The sequence below is a fragment of the Phaseolus vulgaris genome, chromosome 2 (assembly GCF_051622355.1).
Source record: "Phaseolus vulgaris cultivar YP4 chromosome 2, ASM5162235v1, whole genome shotgun sequence".
NCBI lineage: Eukaryota > Viridiplantae > Streptophyta > Magnoliopsida > Fabales > Fabaceae > Phaseolus > Phaseolus vulgaris.
The window spans coordinates 50,032,814-50,054,613 of NC_143499.1; the positions used below are offsets into that span (position 1 = coordinate 50,032,814).

The 21,800-nt window shown below is 30.4% G+C and overlaps 3 protein-coding genes across 4 annotated transcripts; 1 reads left to right on the forward strand and 2 right to left on the reverse strand.

The window, feature by feature from the left end:
* Positions 1-366: 366 nt before the first annotated feature.
* LOC137813014 (peroxisome biogenesis protein 3-2) lies at positions 367-5,293 on the reverse strand. Of its 2 annotated transcripts, none has more exons than XR_016518969.1 (7): positions 4,964-5,266; positions 4,503-4,664; positions 4,155-4,351; positions 3,904-4,034; positions 3,036-3,163; positions 2,291-2,529; positions 367-978 (listed from the first exon to the last, which is right to left on the reverse strand). XR_016518969.1 is itself a non-coding variant. In XM_068615290.2 (7 exons), exons 1-7 carry the CDS (start codon positions 4,975-4,977, stop codon positions 723-725), a joined length of 1,110 nt encoding a protein of 369 aa, XP_068471391.1. In that variant the 5' UTR covers positions 4,978-5,293; the 3' UTR covers positions 367-722. The 2 variants fall into 2 exon arrangements, 1 of the variants encoding a protein (XP_068471391.1); XM_068615290.2 differs by having other exon boundaries at positions 2,291-2,512; positions 4,964-5,293.
* A 4,855-nt stretch (positions 5,294-10,148) lies between these two features.
* Positions 10,149-12,025, forward strand: LOC137813019 (small ribosomal subunit protein RACK1). The gene is made up of 2 exons (XM_068615294.2): positions 10,149-11,168; positions 11,719-12,025. The coding sequence occupies exons 1-2, from the start codon at positions 10,296-10,298 to the stop codon at positions 11,818-11,820; spliced, it is 975 nt and encodes a 324-aa protein (XP_068471395.1). The 5' UTR covers positions 10,149-10,295; the 3' UTR covers positions 11,821-12,025.
* A 1,895-nt stretch (positions 12,026-13,920) lies between these two features.
* On the reverse strand, positions 13,921-18,928 carry LOC137813015 (actin-interacting protein 1-2). Its single transcript, XM_068615291.2, has 6 exons — positions 18,359-18,928; positions 18,070-18,231; positions 17,524-17,710; positions 16,144-16,566; positions 14,742-15,149; positions 13,921-14,598 (listed from the first exon to the last, which is right to left on the reverse strand). The coding sequence occupies exons 1-6, from the start codon at positions 18,751-18,753 to the stop codon at positions 14,341-14,343; spliced, it is 1,833 nt and encodes a 610-aa protein (XP_068471392.2). The 5' UTR covers positions 18,754-18,928; the 3' UTR covers positions 13,921-14,340.
* Positions 18,929-21,800: the final 2,872 nt, after the last annotated feature.

Below are 21,800 nucleotides of genomic sequence, written 5' to 3' on the forward strand. Positions count from 1 at the left end.
CTGGCTCGGCCCTATATACAATATATCCTATAAATTCCTATATACAATATATCCTATAAATTTAATATATACAGTTGAATTCATTACAGTTTTTTATATAGAAGAAAGAACATAGTAAAAAATCGATCAATTTCACAGTTCTAGTTGCTAATACAAATCATAAATATATATATATGAACAATTTTCCTAAGCTTGACCTCTTCAATCACTTACCATCTTGAATCAAATGTTAGAATTGTTCTACTGCTTTACTTTTGAGTTTTTCAGATTTCTTAGTCAATTCATTCATTTATATTTTCATATGTTCCCAAGGGTATTTCAAAATATGAAGGACCAATCTGGAAAGCACTGCAAGAACAAAGTAAATAGATGAAATGATGATAGAAGTCATTTCCATGTGTACAGCAGTGATAACAAAGCAAGTTGTAGTCCTAAAAAAAGGGTTCCCCCAAACAAGTTAGAGCCAAGAGCATTATGCATCACTAATTACAACAAATGGGAAATGTGACCTTGAAAAGATTGTTGGAGATCACACATCGACTAAATATTATGATATTTCATAGTATATAAATGTGTGCAAACTTCACCAACAAAGATGAAAGCTAATCATTTAGCTCCTATATCTCTCTCTCTCGAACCTCGTCTAATCTTTTGTACATTGTCCGATGCCTTCCATGCAATAAATTTAATCATTTTGGTTTCTTTCATTTGAAACATAAACATTAATCACTAGGCATGTTTGCATAGAGGAGGGTGAAAAAAAGTTCAACCTCCTGTATATTTTTAATGATTTGGATGAACTGGTTTTTGCTGGGTTCTTCAAGGAGCAAAGGACACATCTGTGCAACCTGAGGCAATACTCTGGCCAGTGGCAGGCCTGCAGTTATACTTCCTCCACTAAATTTAACCCCCATCAGCTCCACCAGTTTATCCACCACTGCTTGCAGAGATACCTCTACAATGCTTCCAAATTCAGCACTGCAAAAGAATGAGAATTATCCATTTGCCATCCTTTGAAAATAATATGTATGACCTCAATAAATTATATCAATACACTTTTTTAACATATTCACTACAAAAAAATCATTAAATAACAACTAAATTTAGATAGGAAAATAATTAGTTGTTATATTAACAATATTACTAATTTAGAAATTAAAAAATTATTTGTATCTAAAGTAATTTTTATTATTAATAAAAATTTATAAAATAGTTTTTAAATTGTTATCTAAATTAGTTATCTAGGTTTTAGTTACTAATATTTCAGATTCTAAATTGATCTCTAAAACACTAATAGAGACTAATTTAGAATATAAAAGAGCAAGTAACTAAAACTTTGGTAGCTAAAGGTTAGATATCAATTTAGAAACTATTTTATAAATTTTCATTAATAATAGAAACTACTCTAGAAACCAAAAATTTATTTAGTATATAAAATGGTTTCTAATTTAGTCAAACAGTAACTAATTGTTTTAGTCTTCAAAATTAGTTTTTATTTAATAATTTTCTTGTAGTGATTATTTACCACTGTCCGAAATTTACTGACAAACACAATTTTGTGGATCTCTATTCGGATGTAATGACTCAACTTATGATCTTATGATTTCTATTAAACTTTAATCATTAATAGAATTTGTTAGAAAGTATGTTAAAGACTACAACAGCTACCCCACAATGACTGCAGTTTAAGATTTTTTCAAACAGAATAAAAATAACAACAAATATGCAACTTTTTTAAACAGTTTTACTAAAACAATGTCACTCTATCAATGAATGCATTACTTTTATTGATTCGTAGAGAGTAATTAACTTGAGGACAAATTAGAAAGAAAAAAAAATTGATGCTTCATTGAAAGTTAAGAATATCAATCAATTTGAAATTTTCCTTAATAGACTACAACTACATTCATTATAAAATGGGGTGGAAGATGTATGTTGTTAACACTCCTCTAATCTCAAATAAGGAATGTTATATACAGAATTTTTTATACAAAATTGCTTAACAGAAACGCATGTCTTAGTGGAACGGACCAGGCATAACAACAAAAGGGGATCCTAGCCATATAGAAGACCATGTGATTCATTAAATATTATAGAGTAGATTTTGTTTCACACAAATTTCTGTAAAACTTACTGTACACTTAAGATTTTATTCTCATATATTTTCTCAGTGTATCAACTAGGCATCCCTCACATAACAAGAAAGAAACAGTGTGCTCTCATGGACAACAGGTCTACTGAGTGTTCAGGAAGACGTAATTAACAAATGCATCGAAAACAAAATACTTACCTCGACAATACGGCCTGTGCTTCCATCATAAGTTGTTCATATTCAGTCACATCAGATAGCATTCGGTCATCACTACTCGAATTTGAGGAATATGGTTTGACATGTTCAGGTATCATATACTTTATCCAGTAATTTGGACTCCCCATGCTCATGAAGTTGTTGAGTATCTGCATGAAAGTTTCATGGAGTGTTGTGCTGCTGAAGAAAGTACTCAACTGCTTTCTGCACATCGAAATTATCTATAACCAATTTAAAAAGAGTCTTATCATTAATTTATAATATGCATATCTAGATTATATAAATAATGTCAATACTTTAGTTCCAACTCAATGATTACCTCTAATATTTTACTACTCCCTTTTTCACGCTCTATTCACAACAAATGAGATCAAGTCATGCACAATTTTCGGTGAACTATTTGATTATATATATTAACTGCTAACTTCAAAATGTACTTTTGTAGCTAAACTTGGAATTCACCTAGTTAGTTAATAACTATTCCAGTTGGTATTATTATCAATATAGATGGCACTTAATCAAAAAATGGAAACTCTGGGTCTCAAATCAGAAAATTAATCAGGAACAGATTGACAGCTTGGGAAGTTTTAAAACATAGAGTTAGATACTAACAAATCCTATGCATTGATAGAAAAATTATCTGAGAAAAGATTTGTAGTGAATGATTGATTGATTCAATTCACAAATTGTTGACCTTCAGAGTTCAAATTAATGTAAGAAGCATCACCCTTTGAGAACTTCTTTTGTTGCAGCCTCCATATCAGAAATCAAGGCAGGCATACCATGCTGAGAGAGAAAATCAACACTATCTAGAAATTTCTTGTGGTCTTCCCTATCAACAACATCTACACTTTCCTGTATATAGAGAAACAGTGAAGAAAATAAAATTACTTTCAGACTCAATGAGCCATGTCGTGTGTCAAATTGGAATAGAAGTTGAATTATAGCTCTTTTGTTGTGATTAAAGTTTATCACAGAGATAACAAACACGTTTTGCCAAAGAATTTGACAGTAAATATTTGAAATTATGATTTAATCTGAGATTTAACCCATGTGTTGTTTCAATCAATTGACCAAAAGCCTCCAAATTGTAACAAAAGAACCTAGTTCCAAATCCCTCTTTTTCCCCTCTGTTCCAGAAATAAATCCATTGTTCAAACACAATCTTAAGATAAGAAAAGAGAACCCACAGCACAAAAAATAAACAACAGTAGATAATACCCTAAGATATTTAGTACTAAGGTGTCACAAAGCATGTTAACTCAATTTTGGATAAGAGAAACTGGTAAAAAGGTGTTGTGTTTCACTTCTCACTCATTCTACGAGCACACAGACAGTGAGAAATCAATTCCATCACGAAAAAACCCTTAGGAAATCCAAAATGATCTAAGGTCAGGCAATCTGTTGGATACCATCTACATATTATGTGTGATGCAACAAATCCTTTAACAGAGAATGGCATGGCATGACATGGGTTCCTTCATACCACATATATTCACAAAGCATCCAAATAATACTCAACACCAATCAATCTTTAATAAGAGCCTGAAAAACTCATCATGTATAAAAAAAATATGAAACACGGTTGTTCTTACCAATGAATCAGAGATTCCAAGGCTTCGTGCCGTATCAATGTATAGATGCCTTCCTAGTATATTGACTTGAACTTTTGTATATAAGCTAAGCATTGTTGTAGCCCATACTGACAATGCCATTCTCGTAAAACCTATGAAAAAAAGAAAACACACAGATGTTCATTTTTACTCAGTTTATTATTGCATCCAGGTTACTTAACACCACAAAGCTGTAGATATGACAATCATGGAATCCAAGACCAGATTCTTACTTAGAATTTTGAGTCTACTCCATAAATCTAGTTTCTCTGATTGTGTTAAACTGTTTGGCTGACCCTTTCCTTGTATTAGCCTTTCAAGAAGATGAGAAAGATCCAACTCTTCTGTGATCCGACAACTTAAATCATGCATAGCATGAGGCAATGTTACATCAGAAATCCTCTGAATATTCTCAAAGTGAGCTTGCATCCTATCATTGTCAATCAAAAAAACAAAAGGGCACGCCATCAGCATTTCTTTTCTCTAGCCAGGGGTAGAAATTCATTATCACACAAAAACATATCTAAATATCAAATATACGCAAAAGGCATGAAACACTGAAGGTAGAAATTTCACTCAACTGAGCCTTCATAAGCTCCTCAGTTTCCCTCTGAGCTGCGAGTTCTCTTTCAAGTTCCTGAATCCCATGTCTGTGAGCACCATAGAGCTTGTACAAAAGATACCCACTTCCAAAAACTCCAACACTGAAGAAAACCTTCCTCCTATGCCGTCTCCAAAAATCCCTAAATCACAGTAATCAAAATAGTTGACAGAGAAACCCCCAGAATAATGCAGAAAAACGCATAGAGGACAATCACGAAGATGCAGCCAATTAAAGACACCCTCACCATTTTGATCACAGTCGAATAACAAAAACAACACATGTCAAATAGTCTCTCCAAGTTTACAATTTCAGTCTCAAAAATCAAATTGTGGGTCAAACATTAAGCCAGAAAAAATGTCACACAGAAAGCAAAGTTTGCAAAAGGGAATTAGAAAGACAGACCCAGATAAGGGATTGCATCAAAGTCGGAGACTTTACCTCACAGAAAGCATTATGAAGATACTGGGTAGACCGAAAATCTATGGCCAGTCTCAAAACCCAGGTCAGGGAAGTGGTTAAGAAGGAATAAGCATGAAAATACAACACAGAGGCCAAGAAAATAAATAAAAAATTGAAGAAAAAAGTAGGCACTGTGGCATAAACAGTGAGAAAGAAAAAGGGCTAAAAACTGAAAGGAATTAACTTGAGAGAGGATTGTAGCATAGGTAGCTAGCTCAACCTCGAACACTCAGAAACGAATTAGGGGAAAAAAATGGATGTGGGTTTCTCCGATTTGGTGCTGGAAACAATCAAAATCAAATTAATATTAGAAATAACATTGGAAAATCTAAAACAAAAAATAAAATATTTTTTTCAACAACCATTCTTTTTTCATCTTTTGAGATTAATTGAAAAAAAAAGTTATAAATTATGATTTCAAATAACCTTTTTACATAAATAAATGAGGATGCTAAAAGATTTTGTAAAATGTAGTATTTTTAAAAAATTATGATTAGGTTTTCGTAACTGAATTTACAAATTTATGGAATTACAATAATTTAAAGGATTTCATGTTTTTTTTAATATATCAAACAGAAGTAAAGGTCAATAACAAAAATATAATGTATTAATTGAAAAAATTATATAGTTGTAATTTATAATGAAGCTAACAATGCCTTTCGAGTTTTTTCTTCCCCAAAATGGTACAATTTGAATTCATATTTTTTTAAATGGACAAATCCAAATTTAAGAAAATCGTTACTCATGATTTTTAAAATTTAAAAACAATCTATATGAATTTTTTGATATTTTAGATGTCAGTCTTCTTTAATAATGTTTAACATGAAAACTTGTTATAAAAAAAATATACGATTTTCTTAATTAACATAAAAAAATAATTATAAATAATTTATGTAAAAGGCTATACTAACTTAAGTTATATCATATTATTCTTAAACTTGTACTTATCGTGTACAAGTTGAAGTGGATGTACACAGTTATAGTTATATGATAATAAAAAATTCAAATAATTGGAATAAGAAAGAATGCCAAAAAACAATGAATTCTAAATGTACTAGATTAGGAGAAAGATACGAGGAATTATAAATTGAGTATGATCTGAAAAACAACCTTACAATATATTTTTATAGCTACAAAAATGGTCAACAGAAAAAACAGAGTAACTAGTTGTAAGGTTTTGTCCTATAACAAAGTTCAGTTCAATGATTTTTTTTTTACTTCGGATAAAACTTGTTAGTTTTTTTAATGTTGGAATAATTTAAGAAAAATTTAGTTGAGTTATTTGATTGAAAATAATGTATGAAAATAATAATAATGGTAAAATCATAAATTTATATAAATCGAAAACTTAAGCTCAAAATGTTAAGCAATAAACTAGGGTGGCAAAGCGATAATTCTCAATCTGCCCCGCATAAGAGTCGACTTGTGGGTTTACAGTCCAGCCCGCGTTCTTTTTTAAAAAAAAATTAAATATTTTTTTTTTTACATTTTGTTCTTAAAAAATTGTCAAATTAAACCTATATATTTGTTATTATCAAACCTATATTTTTTTATTCCTTTTCAAACATCAAAACATTAAACATTAAGATAAATATCAAATATCACTATTATTACACTTCCAAAACATTAAAAATACCTAATTCTAAAACATTAAACATAAACATTATTGATTGTGTTGTGTTTCTTTCTTTAAAATTTTACTGCTGGCCCGCGCAGGTTACGGACTAATGCAGGACGGATTAATGTGGGTTAGCGGGTTGAAAAGGTCAATACACCCAGTATTTTTTACCAGCGGACCACGGACCGACCTACACGGCCACCTCGCTTAGTCATCACTACAATAAACCCTGAAATCGCAGTTAGTAAGTGTAAAATGTAACCCTAAAATTATAGTTTTACGGTTATGAGTTACAATTTCAGGGTGAATATTAAGCAATAAATCCTGAAATCGTAGCTAGTAATCATAAGACGTAATCCTGAAAATGATAGTATTACGGTTATGAGTTTCAATGCCAGTGTTACATTTTTAGGTTTTTGATTTATTTTGAGCGTCTTTTATTTATTTTGAACATCTCAGATTTAGGGTTATATCACCATTATTATTTTTCATACATCATTTTCAACAAAAACAGCACAACTATTTTTTTCTTAAATTATTTAATCATTTCAAAAAACTTAACAAATTTTCTTATAAAACAAAAACAAAAATCACTAAACTAAATGTATTTATACAGGTTTAGTATAATATAATATAACTAAAGTTGTAAATAAGTACGAATTCAGTTAGAGAACATTTTACCTAAATCATTTTCACATGTATGATTTAAACATAATTAGTTTTTATATGCTGATTAAAATAATATACATCAAATACGATTTATTCAGAGATATTATTTTTACATAATTCAGTCAGAACTCATATTTGTCATATGTTTTTTCTTAAATTTCATAAATCATATATGATTTACCAATTCTTTAAAATTGTTTCGTAATTTCCATATACGATTTATCTAATTCTATAATAAAATTTTATTTATTTATTTTATAAGTTATAATATGAAGTCAATTTATACCATTTAAAAAGAAGCATGTCTTTGGATTAATTTAAAAACTGTTTAGACGGATAAAGAATAAAGCGTGAAATCAATAAAAAATAATTAGATTCAACATTCTATATTACAATAGTGGATTTGATTTTTTTTTAAAACCATTATGGTTAATTAGGTTCATAAATAAAAATAAAATAGTTATAATATAATTGATTATAATTCATTGTTTGTAAATATTTTATTAATAGTTAAGTTTGCGTAATCTGTTGTTGTTAATTAGATTCTTGATATGAGTTTCTATAGTATAATAAAACAAATAACTAAAATAAATAAATTTAATATTAATTAATAAGTGTTTTATATCATAAAAATAAATAGTTAGAAAAATTATGAATAAAATTAAATATTTAATATTTTATTAATATATATATATATATATGTTTTTATAGTGTAATAAAATAAATAAATAAAATCAATTCATTTAAACTTTGTTATTTTATTAAGTAATTTTTTAATATTATTATTTTGAAATATAATTGTTTATTTTTTAATATTTAATACTTCTTTATTTTAATTTATTTTTTAAACTCTAATCTGTATTTTAACATTACTTTTATATCAAATTGTTTTAAATTTTTATTTCATAAATTATTTTGAAATATATATTAAAAACAAATTTTTACTCTCCTTTTCTTTATTGAAATAACTTATTTTTTATTTATTTCCCCTCCTTTTCTCCAAATCATTATCAATTAGAAAATTTATAGGCTACTACAAAGTATTTATCTGAAAAATTTATTCTGAAAGAAAGTGTCCATATTAGTCATTTATTTCTATACATTTAGGATTTAGGGTTTATAAAGAAATAAATAAATAAAAGTTTAATTTTTTAATCCTCACCTGATAATTGAGAAAGAAACTTTTAGGGCACCAAATTTAATGGTTTATTTTTTTCAATTTTTTAATCTGATTTGGAATTTTAATTAATGCAATGAATGATTTATTTATCTTACTCATTTGATTATGTGTCTGTATAGATAAAATTCAATATTAAAATATTAATCACATATATAACAATATGACTCACATATAAAATTATATATGCTACATCTAATATTAAAATACTTTATAATATAGAGAACAAAGCAGTAACTACAAAATTATTACACATTGAAACACATGTTTTCCACATTTTTATGGACATTATAATTCCAACATGCACATCTTGCAAATATTTAAAAGTCCTATAAAAATATAAGTTTATGTTTTCTATCTTTAATAAAATCCTAGTTTTCATTTACAAATTTGTTATTATTTTATTTTTTTCAAAAACTGGCATGTTGAAAAGATTAGAACATGATTTGCAATTAATTGTTGCAGTCATGCAATGAAAAGAATATGCAGTAACAAACTTAAATAAATCTTTTAAATTTTGTATCTTAACATGTCAATATCTTAAAATTGAAATGGAATTTGTAAAATTTTGATATAATTATAATCTGAAAATTAATCATTATATTGTAAGAATAAGTGTATTTAAGTTATATTGTAAGAATAAGTGTATAATTGATTATGTTTTAAGATATGACTGATTATTTCAGGAGAAATAATTGATTAAATATAAAATTAGGAAGGATTACGTATATATATTTTATATTATTAATAAATATAATTAATGGATGTAATGTTTATGATTTAAAACTATGTCACATTAAAATATATTAATACTAGCAGAAAACATGGTTGTATATCTGTATTTTTCTCTTTTACTCGATTTTTATTATAATAGAAATTTAACATATATAAAAAAATAATTTTAAATAAGTAGAAATTGAAAATAAAAAATAATATGCAAAATAAAAATATTAATTAATTAATCAATTTTTTTGTCTTATTATTTGGTTTGAGTTTCTCTTATTTTTTTTACCTTTTTGTCTAATAGTTTTGAGATTGAAGTGTGTGATAATATTCACGTTAATGTTATAATTCAGGTGATTCTAGATACAAACAAATAATAATTTTATCAAAAAATAGAGTTGCTCGAAATTGAGTGAAGAACGTGATTAAAAATTAAAGTTATTTTTATTTGATATGTGAGATTTGGTAGGACCGATTGGTGATGAAAGTATGTTTTTTTTGTTGCCTTAAAATAAAGAATTAAGGAAAGAGTGAAGAATTTAATTTACATATAAAAACTGTCAATTGATATTAATTTTTAAAAAATATTTTAAAAAAAAAGTAATTTATATAAAATGATAAAATACTCTATTGTATTAATAAAATAAGATATGTTAATAAAAGAAAAATCCGAAAAATTTTGTGTATAAAAAATAATTATTTAAATGAATCCTATTTGTGTATATATATATGTATAGGTATACATAAATAATTGATTGACCAATATAAATTAAATATCTTAATGTGCCATGTATGAGAGGAGATTGAAAAGTCTAATTAATATACTGAAACTTTGATTGGGCCTGAAAGAAGTTTGGGAATGTTGGGCCTAAAAGAAGTTGGGGCGTATTGGGCCTGAAAGAAGTTGGGAATAGTGGGCCTGAAGTAAACTGAAACCGCAACACTTGAGGAAAAGAAAAAAAGGATCTGAAAACCCTAATGAGGTTGTGTGTACCCGCTATATATTCTTTCGCGAGAGGCAAAGCGTGGCTTAGAAACACAAAAGCCTCTCACAGAGTAAGGGAACTCGAAAACCCTAGTAATCTCTCATCTCTGTGTTCTTTGTCTTCCTGTTAGAAGCAAAAATGGCAGAGGGTCTCGTTCTCCGCGGCACCATGCGCGCCCACACCGACGTCGTAACGGCGATTGCCACTCCCATTGACAACTCCGACATGATTGTCACGGCGTCGCGCGACAAATCCATCATCCTGTGGCAACTCACCAAGGAGGACAAGACCTACGGTGTCCCCCGCCGCCGTTTGACCGGCCACTCCCACTTCGTTCAGGACGTCGTTCTCTCTTCCGACGGTCAGTTTGCGCTCTCCGGCTCCTGGGACGGCGAACTCCGCCTCTGGGACCTTGCCGCCGGCACTTCCGCGCGCCGCTTTGTCGGCCACACCAAGGACGTGCTCTCCGTGGCGTTCTCCATCGACAACCGTCAGATCGTGTCGGCGTCACGTGACCGCACGATCAAGCTGTGGAACACCCTTGGTGAATGCAAGTACACCATTCAAGACAGCGACGCTCATTCTGATTGGGTTAGCTGCGTGCGTTTCAGCCCCAGCACGCTTCAGCCGACTATTGTGTCTGCATCTTGGGACCGTACTGTGAAGGTATGGAATCTCACGAACTGCAAACTGAGAAACACTCTTGCTGGACACAGTGGGTATGTGAACACTGTTGCTGTTTCTCCCGATGGTTCTCTTTGCGCCAGTGGTGGGAAAGATGGAGTTATTTTGCTGTGGGATTTGGCTGAGGGTAAGCGTCTTTACTCTCTTGATGCTGGCTCTATTATCCATGCCCTCTGCTTCAGTCCCAACAGGTACTGGCTGTGCGCCGCCACCGAGCAGAGCATCAAGATCTGGGATTTGGAGAGTAAGAGTATCGTTGAGGATTTGAAGGTAGACCTCAAGACTGAGGCTGATGGTACCACTGGTGGAAACACAAACAAAAAGAAGGTACTTTTTGATTTCATTGTTTTTTGTATAAGATTTTTTATTTTTTATTTGACTTTTACATTGTAAGTAAAGAAATGTTATTGATTATACTCATGAACCTCTAAATGATAGCTGAATTTTACAATTCATATAACCATGTGTTTTTGTTGTGGATTGAATTGAATTTTAATTTGCTTTTGAATTTTTATGTGTGCTTTCTTTATCCTATTAGTTTGCACTTTATGGTATCTTTAAATTTGTTTGCCTACAAGATATGTTGTACCCATGGAGATGTTTTCCATGTAGTTTTAGTAAAGAATTGTTTTTGAAGAGAAAGTTTAGTCAACCATTTATTTAGCAGTATGTAATTACATAAACTCTGAAATGTTGGAACAATTTTTATTACAAAACATATCTTATCAATTAGATTTACGTAAGTAGCAGCTACAGTTATGTTCTTTCTGAGACTTTGTATACTAAGATATGCTTGAGATTCTGTTTACTAAGATTTGTTTAATGGTGTATTGGTTGAGTTTTTGTGATGTTCTTAATTGGGATGAGTATTGTGCAGGTTATCTATTGTACGAGTTTGAACTGGAGTGCAGATGGAAGCACTTTGTTTAGTGGTTATACCGATGGCGTGGTCAGAGTTTGGGCAATTGGACGTTATTAGGTTAAGGTTTTAGTGTTTTCAGATGCAAATCAGCTTTGAGTTTTGGGACAAAGTTACTGCTTTACTGTAGAATTGATTTTTATGTTCAAGACCGTGGCTTTGAGGCCTTCTATTTATTTTTGAAACGTTCGTTTTGGTTATTACTTTACATGGATATTTCAACATCTTGGTTTCTATCAACTAATATTATCTTTACTTTGGAAAATTTTCGAGATATTCCAATTAAAAGAGCTGCCCCACTGTTCATTCACTAACAATTTACTATTACTTCCAATTGTAACGCTAATTAGGTAATTTTTCTTTTTTTTAATGAGCCTTTTTTTATTTATTTATTTAGTAAGAAAAGTTTCTTTTGCATGGTAGTTCTTTAGGCTTCTGTTTTATGGGTTTTGGCTGCGAAGCTTGTTAGTTTCTAAGTTGAGCCTTCTGAAGTTCTTTATTTTGGAGTTGTTAATTATTTCTGGTGATTAAAGATCGATGTTTAGTTTTGTATTTAGATTCGGTGTTTTTTACTCCTTTAGTGTGACTTAGGTCTAAATTTGTTCAATACGAGTGTTTATGCGTTTTTTGGTAACGTGTACATTTATTAAGGTTTGAGAGGGTAAATAAAATTATTTGTTTTATTCAATTTTGCTCATGTTTTCTACTTTCAATAAAGAAGATTTTAGTTAGAAAAATGTAGTTTTAATTAAAAATAATAAATTTCTTCACTCATTTAGTTTTATTGCTCTACGTTAATAATTTGTTGATTTTTCAAATGTATGATGAGTGTAGTTTTGACCAACCAACGTTAATTTTTACTGTTTTTATGGGGATTTAACCCTTTCGGAATGATTTAACCTTTTATACTTAAAAGGTATGTATAATTTAGTCTTTTAATAACGAAAAATACCAGCTTTATGAAGTAGGTTAATATAATATATAAAAGAGCATCATCAAGTAATTTTATCGAAATATCATATTTAAGAAAAGGTTAAAACCAGCTCAAAATTATATTATATTGTGTGTGTATATATGTATATATAATAAAATAGTTTAAAACGAAAAGATTGTGTAGAAGTCCAAAAAATATATTTCTGAGGGTATAGAAATTATGTTTACAAATATTACTTGCATAATTAAAAAATTTAGCAAAAATTTTATAAGAAAAGGAAGAAGAGAGATAGTGATTTACGAGGCAAGCGAAGAAAGTTGAAAAGAATAAACTAACGGGCTGAAAGGCAAGGTAAACACTTCAACAGAATGTAAAAAAACCCAAGATTCTAAAATAGTAATGTTATAACAAAAATATTGTAAATGATATTCCAATATATTGTATACATAAATTAAAAGTAGAATTATCTCTGATAAATATTTTTTTGAAGAATACTCATCAAAATTAAATAATAGTTTTATATTTAATAAGTAATTACATTGACGTTGCTCAGTGAAATACTTAAAAGTAAAATAAGGTTAATAAATTATATTATGATAATCTAAGTTGATGTTTAGTGAAAATTAAGTAGCGAAAGGGGTAAATTGGAAAAGGAGAAGATTTAAAAAAGTTAAAACTAATAAATATTTCGTAATATATTAACAGTCTGCATATTAAAAGCAAGAGAACAAAAAATAAATAAAAATTATCTATTTTTAATGTGGCAAAACACCATTTGAGAACTTTATGGCTAAGTCTCAAAAACTTAACCTATGCTTAATAGAACAATGCAACCTTCCTACATCACACACACAGCAATAATAGAGTGAGAACAAACGAAAATAACTGCAGAATGCATGGAATTCACCAAGATTCAAATATTTTGTAATCCAAAAACCACTAACAAATTAATGAAGAAACATGATTGAGTTTTTCTGCTACTGTAAAATAGTCATTCAATTTAGATATTCTTTAAAAAAAGTTATTCAATATTATAGCAATCTAATCCACCTATTACTTTCCTTCATATCTAGATAGTTCAATTCTGAATCACAAACAGAGGTTTTGTGTACTTTTTCTTTGGTGATCACATTAAATAGATTAACAAACATTACAATCAATCTGGCCTCAAACAGTGAGGTTTTGAATGGGGAAAATTCGTTGTCTGTGCTCTCTAATCTAAACACTTTTAACACAAAAACTCAGTATCCATATTGATTCCCTGTAATAATGTACACAAGAAGATTCTTTTGACAATTGTGGCAATGGCAACTATTAAAAATCTTTGGTATCATAAACTGGTTTTATCCAGAGCAAACCAAGACAAATAGTGATGTACACTGGTACCATCAAAGTCTAGAGATCGAAACTCATACAAAACAGTTACTTATAAAAGGCAACAAGAAAATGGCCTCAACTTCAAACCAAAGATGTCAAGCAGGGTGATTACCAAACCGAGACTTGAAATTTGAAAGAGGAATGTGATAAGACCAACTTATGATGATAAGCATATTCTCATCAGTTTTGAATTTTAGAAGCCTTCTAAAGCAGGAAATTTCAAATCCAACAAATATTTTCCCACATTTACTTCTCTTGCAAATTGACCTTCAAGGAGGGGTTATCTTCCAAACACGGATAAAAGCATCCTCACCTGAGCTAACCAAACTATACTCATCACTGAATGTTAACCCATAAACCCCACCTAAATGAGCACCCTTTATGGTAATTCTACTAGATGCAGGCTGATCAACTTCATATATGATCACACACATGTCAAGAGATCCTGTGGCAATCCTACTGCTATCAGGTGACCATGCAAGACAGTTTATCCTAGCACTATGATACAACATGTTCTTAAGCTTCACCTGAAAACAAACAAAAAAAATGTGTTGAAAAAGTTACACAAGTAATGCCAGAAAAAATTATTTCCTACACATCCAAAAGCAAAATAAGCACATTAGAGAGAAAGCCTTGAATGTAATACTTTGGCTATCAAAGTTGCACTTACCTCATGGGAGGCGCGGTCCCACACTATAGCTTCTCGGTTGACATCCCCTGATGCAAACATTGAAACATCTGGAGAATATCGTATGACACTAATAGCACCCCTATGTTTCTCAAGGACAGCCTCTTCTACAAGAGTATCACCAGAAATAGAATAAATGTGTAATTTACCATCCTGTCCACCGATAATGGCTTCACTTCCATCGGGTGAGACAGTAGATGCAGTCACAACAAACCCCAGATTAATGGTTGAGACAATTTTTGTACCACGCAGCATGACAACTCCAGAATCAATTGAGACTAGAGCTAGTTCAGGAGCAAGAAGTGCAACACTCAAGTCCTTTGGTTGACTTCCTATATCAATGGCCTCAGCATCTCCACACTGATCCCCATGTAAAGAAACTCGCCTTATCTGGTTGTCAAAAGAGAAAGAAAGAGGGGCAATTAGAGGAAGAAACCCATACTTCTCCATAATATTCATATACTTCTTCATGCCATGAAATTTCGTATCCCCAAAAAGACTATGAAGAAGAACTATGTCACAGTTGCTGCACGGCTTTCTAACAACACTAAAACAGGTATGAAGATATCATGTAAAGAATAAACAATGATTTCATAAATCTCTTTCCAGGAACAATAGATAGACAGCACAATAGATGATCAGTAAGCAAAATTCATCGTTCCAGGTAATACCAAGACAAATAAAATAAGATTACAAGAATATTAATTGAAAAACTATAACACCTCCCACTTAGTATAGCAATTGTTAATGTTACCATTTACCAAGTTCAATTGACCACAGTGGGGAAAATATGGTCCGTACATCATCAGTGGATCATAAGAAACAAATACATTGGATAGAAAAAATGAAGTCACAACTTCAATTTAAGACTAGAGTACCAAACTGATGAAGTAACTGGGCCAAATCTCTTACAAAGGAACTCAATGACAACCTCAGGCTCCTCACAGAAAGCTATTCTCCATAAGCAACGTGATTATCCAAGCATGCCTATGGCACCCTTGTCTTCCTCCCTATATTTTCAGCTACTTGGCCCTAACCAATTTGCGAAGTCAGTGAGAGCAACTAATTCTCCTCTCTATTCCAAATTATTGAATTCAGGAATAAACTTCCCAAATCAAGGGCTTCTTTGTACTTGGTGAAAATTTATTAATTGTTCAAGTCCCATTCCAACTATTTTCTAATCCAGTCCCACATCCTGTCAGAAACTTTACTACCAACATGGATAATGCCATATGAATAATTTATTTCAACACAAAAAATATATTATTTAAATGCAAATGACAAGCATAGCAGATTTTTTAACCAATGGAGATGGAAATTGAGTACACAGTAGTATAACTATTATCATTCTCATATTAGCAAAGAATATAAGCAAAACATTCACCTTATTATCAAATCCAGATGTAACAATCTCTTCTTCTACAGCTACTAAGCTTTTGATTTGAGAACCTTCCTTCCTTTGTACTTTTCCACTATATCCAATCCCTTGAATCCACTTAACTATTAAGCCATCATAACTGCTAGACAAGAGCACTTTAGGGTTACTTCTAAGAATAGATAAGGAGGAAACATTTTTCATATGTCCAGAAAATGCTGTCGGGGCTTTATCAAGATCGCTTGCTAAAAATATGGATATTATCCCACCCAGAGAAACAGTGACAAGATAATCATTCAACCATAGGCACCCCACTAGCATATCTTCAACTCCACCAGTGCCAGGACAAGTCAAAGTTTTCTTCACCTTTCCGATATTGTCCTCTGATATGTCCCATATTTTAGCAGACTTGTCAGCAGACACAGTCAACACCTATAGACAGCATTACAACTGTAGATCAGATTGTTATTACTCAAAATGCGCATTGCAGACTTGCACAAAAACAGACAAGTAAAAAAGAAATGGAGGAAAAACCTAACAATTCAGCAATTACAGCAGTTTTCTTATTTACATTGCTAAAAAATTACCTAGCCCAGCATTGAACTATGCAAACTGTATCAACAAGCCTTAAGGTATCTAACAGCAGTACAAGCAATAAAAAACATGTATGACAAGACAACAACAAGAAGTAAAATTGCAAACACTTATTGTTTTATAAATTCAAAAACACAGGCCTAAAATTTAACGTTTATACATATGAAATCCTTCTACATAAGATGGATTTTTTTTTTCACAAAAGACGAGATAATAAAATAAACTATAACAAAAGTTAAGAACGTGCATGAAAGGCATAACTTACAGAGGAACATCATGGAAAAATAAAATGTATGTCTGGCTACCAAAAGTAAAAGAAATTTAACTTTCCATTTGTCACTTCATGTGTTTTACTTTATCGTATGTTTATAAGCTTACTCAGTATTAAAAAGAAGCGACTATTACAAAAATGTCATACACACGTAGCAAAGTTTGAAGTTTTGCAATAAGTTAATTTCATAAAGAAAAGAAAGTGATCAACCATTATGTATTAGGGAGAGGTGAAAAGGAGATATCAACGGGGAAAATGGGGTCAGTAGGATAGATACCCCTTAGTTAAGAAAGAGTAGTTTGTTTGATTTGTTGGTTAAAGAAACAAGGTTTGCTCCCTAAAAATAACAGGGGAGGTTAAGAGGAAGTTATCATGTTATCTTAGAGAGAACTGGAAGGAGCTGCAGCCTTTTATCTTTGGAATTGAGGTTTACCCTATTTCTACTCAATAAGACACCAAGTTTCCATCAAAGTACATCAACAGGGGATAAGGGTCTTGCCATAAATACTCAGAAGTTAACTCACCTGTTTTCCATCAGGACTCCAGCTAACAGCATAAATACTTCCAGTATGCCCACCTTCAGAAGACAACTCGCCAATCTTCTCTGCACTTTTTCCATCGAAGATGATACCACTTTTGTCAGAACTTACACTTATAAATCTACTGCCATCTGGAGAATATCTTACACAATTCACAAAATTCGAATGATCCCTGTACATACCCGATTATCACGATATCAGTTCCAAGGAGAAGAACAAACCAAAACAGACGCACCACGAATCTCTCAAAATAAAATCCACAGAGAAACTCAGGTCTAAATGATCATACATTTACAAATAATAGCAATACCCAACAGTTGCAATTCCATCTAAAAACCCTTTAAAGTAGCAGCATTTTCAAGTTTTTCAAAAGAAGGACTAGAGCACAGAAGCTACTTTCAGAGAAACACTGTTCTCAGCTGTATCAAAAGATCATATTTTTTCCGCCTCATTCACAAATGCACAGTGTAAGTGATGCCTAAAATACCATTTTGTAAAGTTTATTCTCTCATAGTAACACACAACACATACCTGTGAGATAGCTTAAATCTAAAAGGAGGTCCCTCATAAAAGTTGACCAGAAAATCCTCTCCACAGGTAACAACACGAAAAGGTCTCGTGGGTTTATATGCACAACTCAAAACTCGGCGCGAGTGACCGTCAAATTCTCCAACATTAGTCCCAGAATCCCACCTTCATCGCACAGTAAACAACATTATCAACAAAAGAGATCTTAAAGTCAAACGAAGTCAAACAGAACAGATCACACACAGAGATAGAAGCTTGGAGAAGGTTCTAGAAGTTTGTCGGGAGAACTAACATGAAAGCGCGGACTAATGACTTCCCTTTGCCGTCGCCGCAGGCAACGATTCGGAGGCCGTCGGGTGACCACTGAAGGTCGTCGATGCGACCGGAGAGGACTCTGAACTCCTTCTTCAAAACGAAGTTGTTTCGCGTGCCCCAGATCCTGACGGTGCCGGAGGCGTCGGCAGAGGCGACCCATTCGCCGTTGGGGGAGAAGCGCGCGACGGTGGCGGGGTAGGCGTGTTCGCCGTAGACGGAGACGTCAAGGGGGTTCTGGAGGTTCATGATGACCACCGATCTGGCGTTGGTGTAGACGATGGAGTTGGACTTGGCGTCGCCGGAGATCAGAATCCCGCGGCCACGCTCCGTCGTGGGCATGCACGCGTACGTCTCCTTCAACTCGTGGCTCATCTTCTCTTCTCAGAGAAATTACTTTGCGGCTTCAGTCACAGTGAAAACAGAGAGAGAGAGAGAGAGAGAGAGAGAAAGAGTTGCAGAGCACGATGTTGTAACCGACCAAGCTCTGTTTCAACAACAAAGTTGAGACATGCCACGATGTTCACTCATCTTTTAAACATCTTATGTTAATAATTATATCAATTAAATAAATATTTATTTACTAATCCAAATTTAACATTTTAGAAAATGTAGTAAACACTAAAAGGGAGAAAGTATAATTTTTAGAATGTAGAATAAAAAAACATATTTATAAATTATATAATTATGGATTATATAAATTAATAATAAATATTTATTTTTAAATATATTTTAGTTTTTTTATTGTAATTTAAGATAATTTGTTTTTTTATAATTATAATTAAATACAATAAGTTTAAGTTTTTAGAAAATTAACGTATTTTTTATTTTTAAAATTGTATTAGAACTATGTTATAATTATTAGAAATTCAATAAATATTTTTTGAATTTGATATTTCACCAATACATATATTATAAGGATTGGTGTTCGATACATATATTCGACACACGTAATAAACGTGTCTAAATGTTACAACGTTTATATTTTAATTTATTATTTTTTTAACAAGAGAATTTAGTTAGTTGTAGTTTATTGCGGAGTAGATAAACTATATTTTCTAATTACTATCTTGTAAAGGAGGATGGTCAATTTTTTATTAATTGTTTTAGAAATTATATTCAAGATTAAGTATAATTTTTTCACAAAGTTAAAGGAAAAGTAATTTTTTCTTTTTGAAATCCTAAATTAGCTTCGTAAAAAATGTTATATTTAGATAAACAAATAAACCCTTATAAGAAGAAAATAAGAAAAAGAAAATTAATAAATCTTTGTAAGTTAGAATAAACTTGCATGTAACTCAATAGTGTCTAGTTTACTTAAGATGGGTTAATTCTAATTAATTTCGTCACTATAAGTTTATTTATCCTCTTGAATTCATATTTGTTCTTCAATAACTTAGAAAAATCATACACAAACTTTTATTAATCATCAACATAAATTTAACTAATAATAAAATATTGATCTATTTTCAATGTTTGAGTTTTCTTGTGGTAATTAACATTCGTTTTTAAATATAATCTCTTATGTTTTTATTTATTTTAAAACATTTTAAATTAACTAAAAAATAAAAAGAGAGAATATCAATTAGCAAAGTATATTCATATATTGCTTCGAAGTTTCACGCTTGAAACTGATTTAGTTATAAAATATTTTTTAAAAACAATCTTGATGTTAAACTTGACTGAAAAAAAAATTGAAATACATCAAATGTAAAAAAAAAAAGTAAAAACACATTTTATCGTGCAACATTTATGAAAGAAAAACAATAATAACATATATAGATATATAGACTCAAGAGTTATAACTATTGAAAAAAATGGTAACCAAAAAATATAATAAAGAAAATTAGGTATAAATGATCTATCTTAAAACAACTAAAGATTAAGAATAGATGGTTTATAAACAAACTACATACTAAATGATTTGATTTGAAACATATGTTAAATGATCTATCCATTATACACTAGATTGTTTATCGTTGATGTGACCTACCATTCCTTTTCGATCTTGAGAATTAGTTTGGTAGTTTGTAGAGTTTAAAGATTGTCTTGGTGTTGAGCAGGTTGACCTTGATCACTTTCTGTATAAGGATTGAGACACTTCTTAAATATCTGTATAAATACTATTTATCTAAAAAAAGCACTAAAGTGTTTATCCAACTTTACACACTACACTATATATAAATTTTTTGAAATAATTAATGATTAATTACAATCTAAATAAATCAATGTAATACATTTAATTTATCTAAGACTATATTTTTCTAAACTTCAATTCATCAAATCCATATCATAACACTATGAGTACTCTTCTAATGCATAAAACTTTCCTTGCTTATTCTTCACCTTATATAACATGGTTCCACTTTTCTCAAGAAGTATTTTGAATCATTCTCTATATATGTAAATGAAGAAGTGTGAAGAAATTTCTTTACCAATAATAAGATAATGTAACAAAGATTCACGGAATATTTCATGTAATTATAATTTAATACAAATGTTACTTAATATATGATTTGTGAAACTAAAAATGTTTTTAAAGAATATACACACACAAAATATATATACATCCATAAAAAGAAAAAAAAAAGTGAACTACAAAACATGCATAAATCAATTTTATAAATAAGTCATATACGCGTATGACTATACATAAAATAATAATTTATTATATAACTAATTCGTTTTTTAACTATAATAGATATAACTCTCAAATATATATGTAATAGGAAATATTGACAGACAATTTTTTAAAATCTAAACAAAACCAAATAACAGTTTGGTTTAGATCAATTGTGCAGATTTGTTATATAATTTTTTTTATTAATATGTGTTCGGTTTTCACACTATTTTTTTTATTTACAAATAATATTAAATAAATTAAAACATATTTTATTAGTTGTCTCAACTCTTATATAAGTAATTCCAATTTCTCCAACTCAACATCTAACAGATTCACATGACAGTTTAAGGTTATATCATGATAAAGAGTTTCATTTTCTATTCCAATATAATTAATTAAATATTATTCTTTACACTATTATGTATATTATTAAACTATTTGTTTAGATATATTATTTTATTTCTAGTAACGTATTATTTTGCTTTTGCACTTTTCTTTTTTGGGGTTAATAATGTAATATTCACACCACTAAGACAACTTTTCCTCCACTTTATTCTTATGTTAAACATACTATGTTGGTCCATGTCACAAATTATAAGCATAAATCAAGTTAGACATGTTAGGCCATTCTATCTCTCACATATATTTCTCATATATTAATAAAATAATAGGTAACATAATAATATTTAAATAATTAATTTTGATTCTATTTACTTTGAGTCGATTTTAAATTGTCAAACCCTAAATTTAACTAAATCACTCAATTTAGAAAAAAAATCCAAATCAATAAAATAATTAT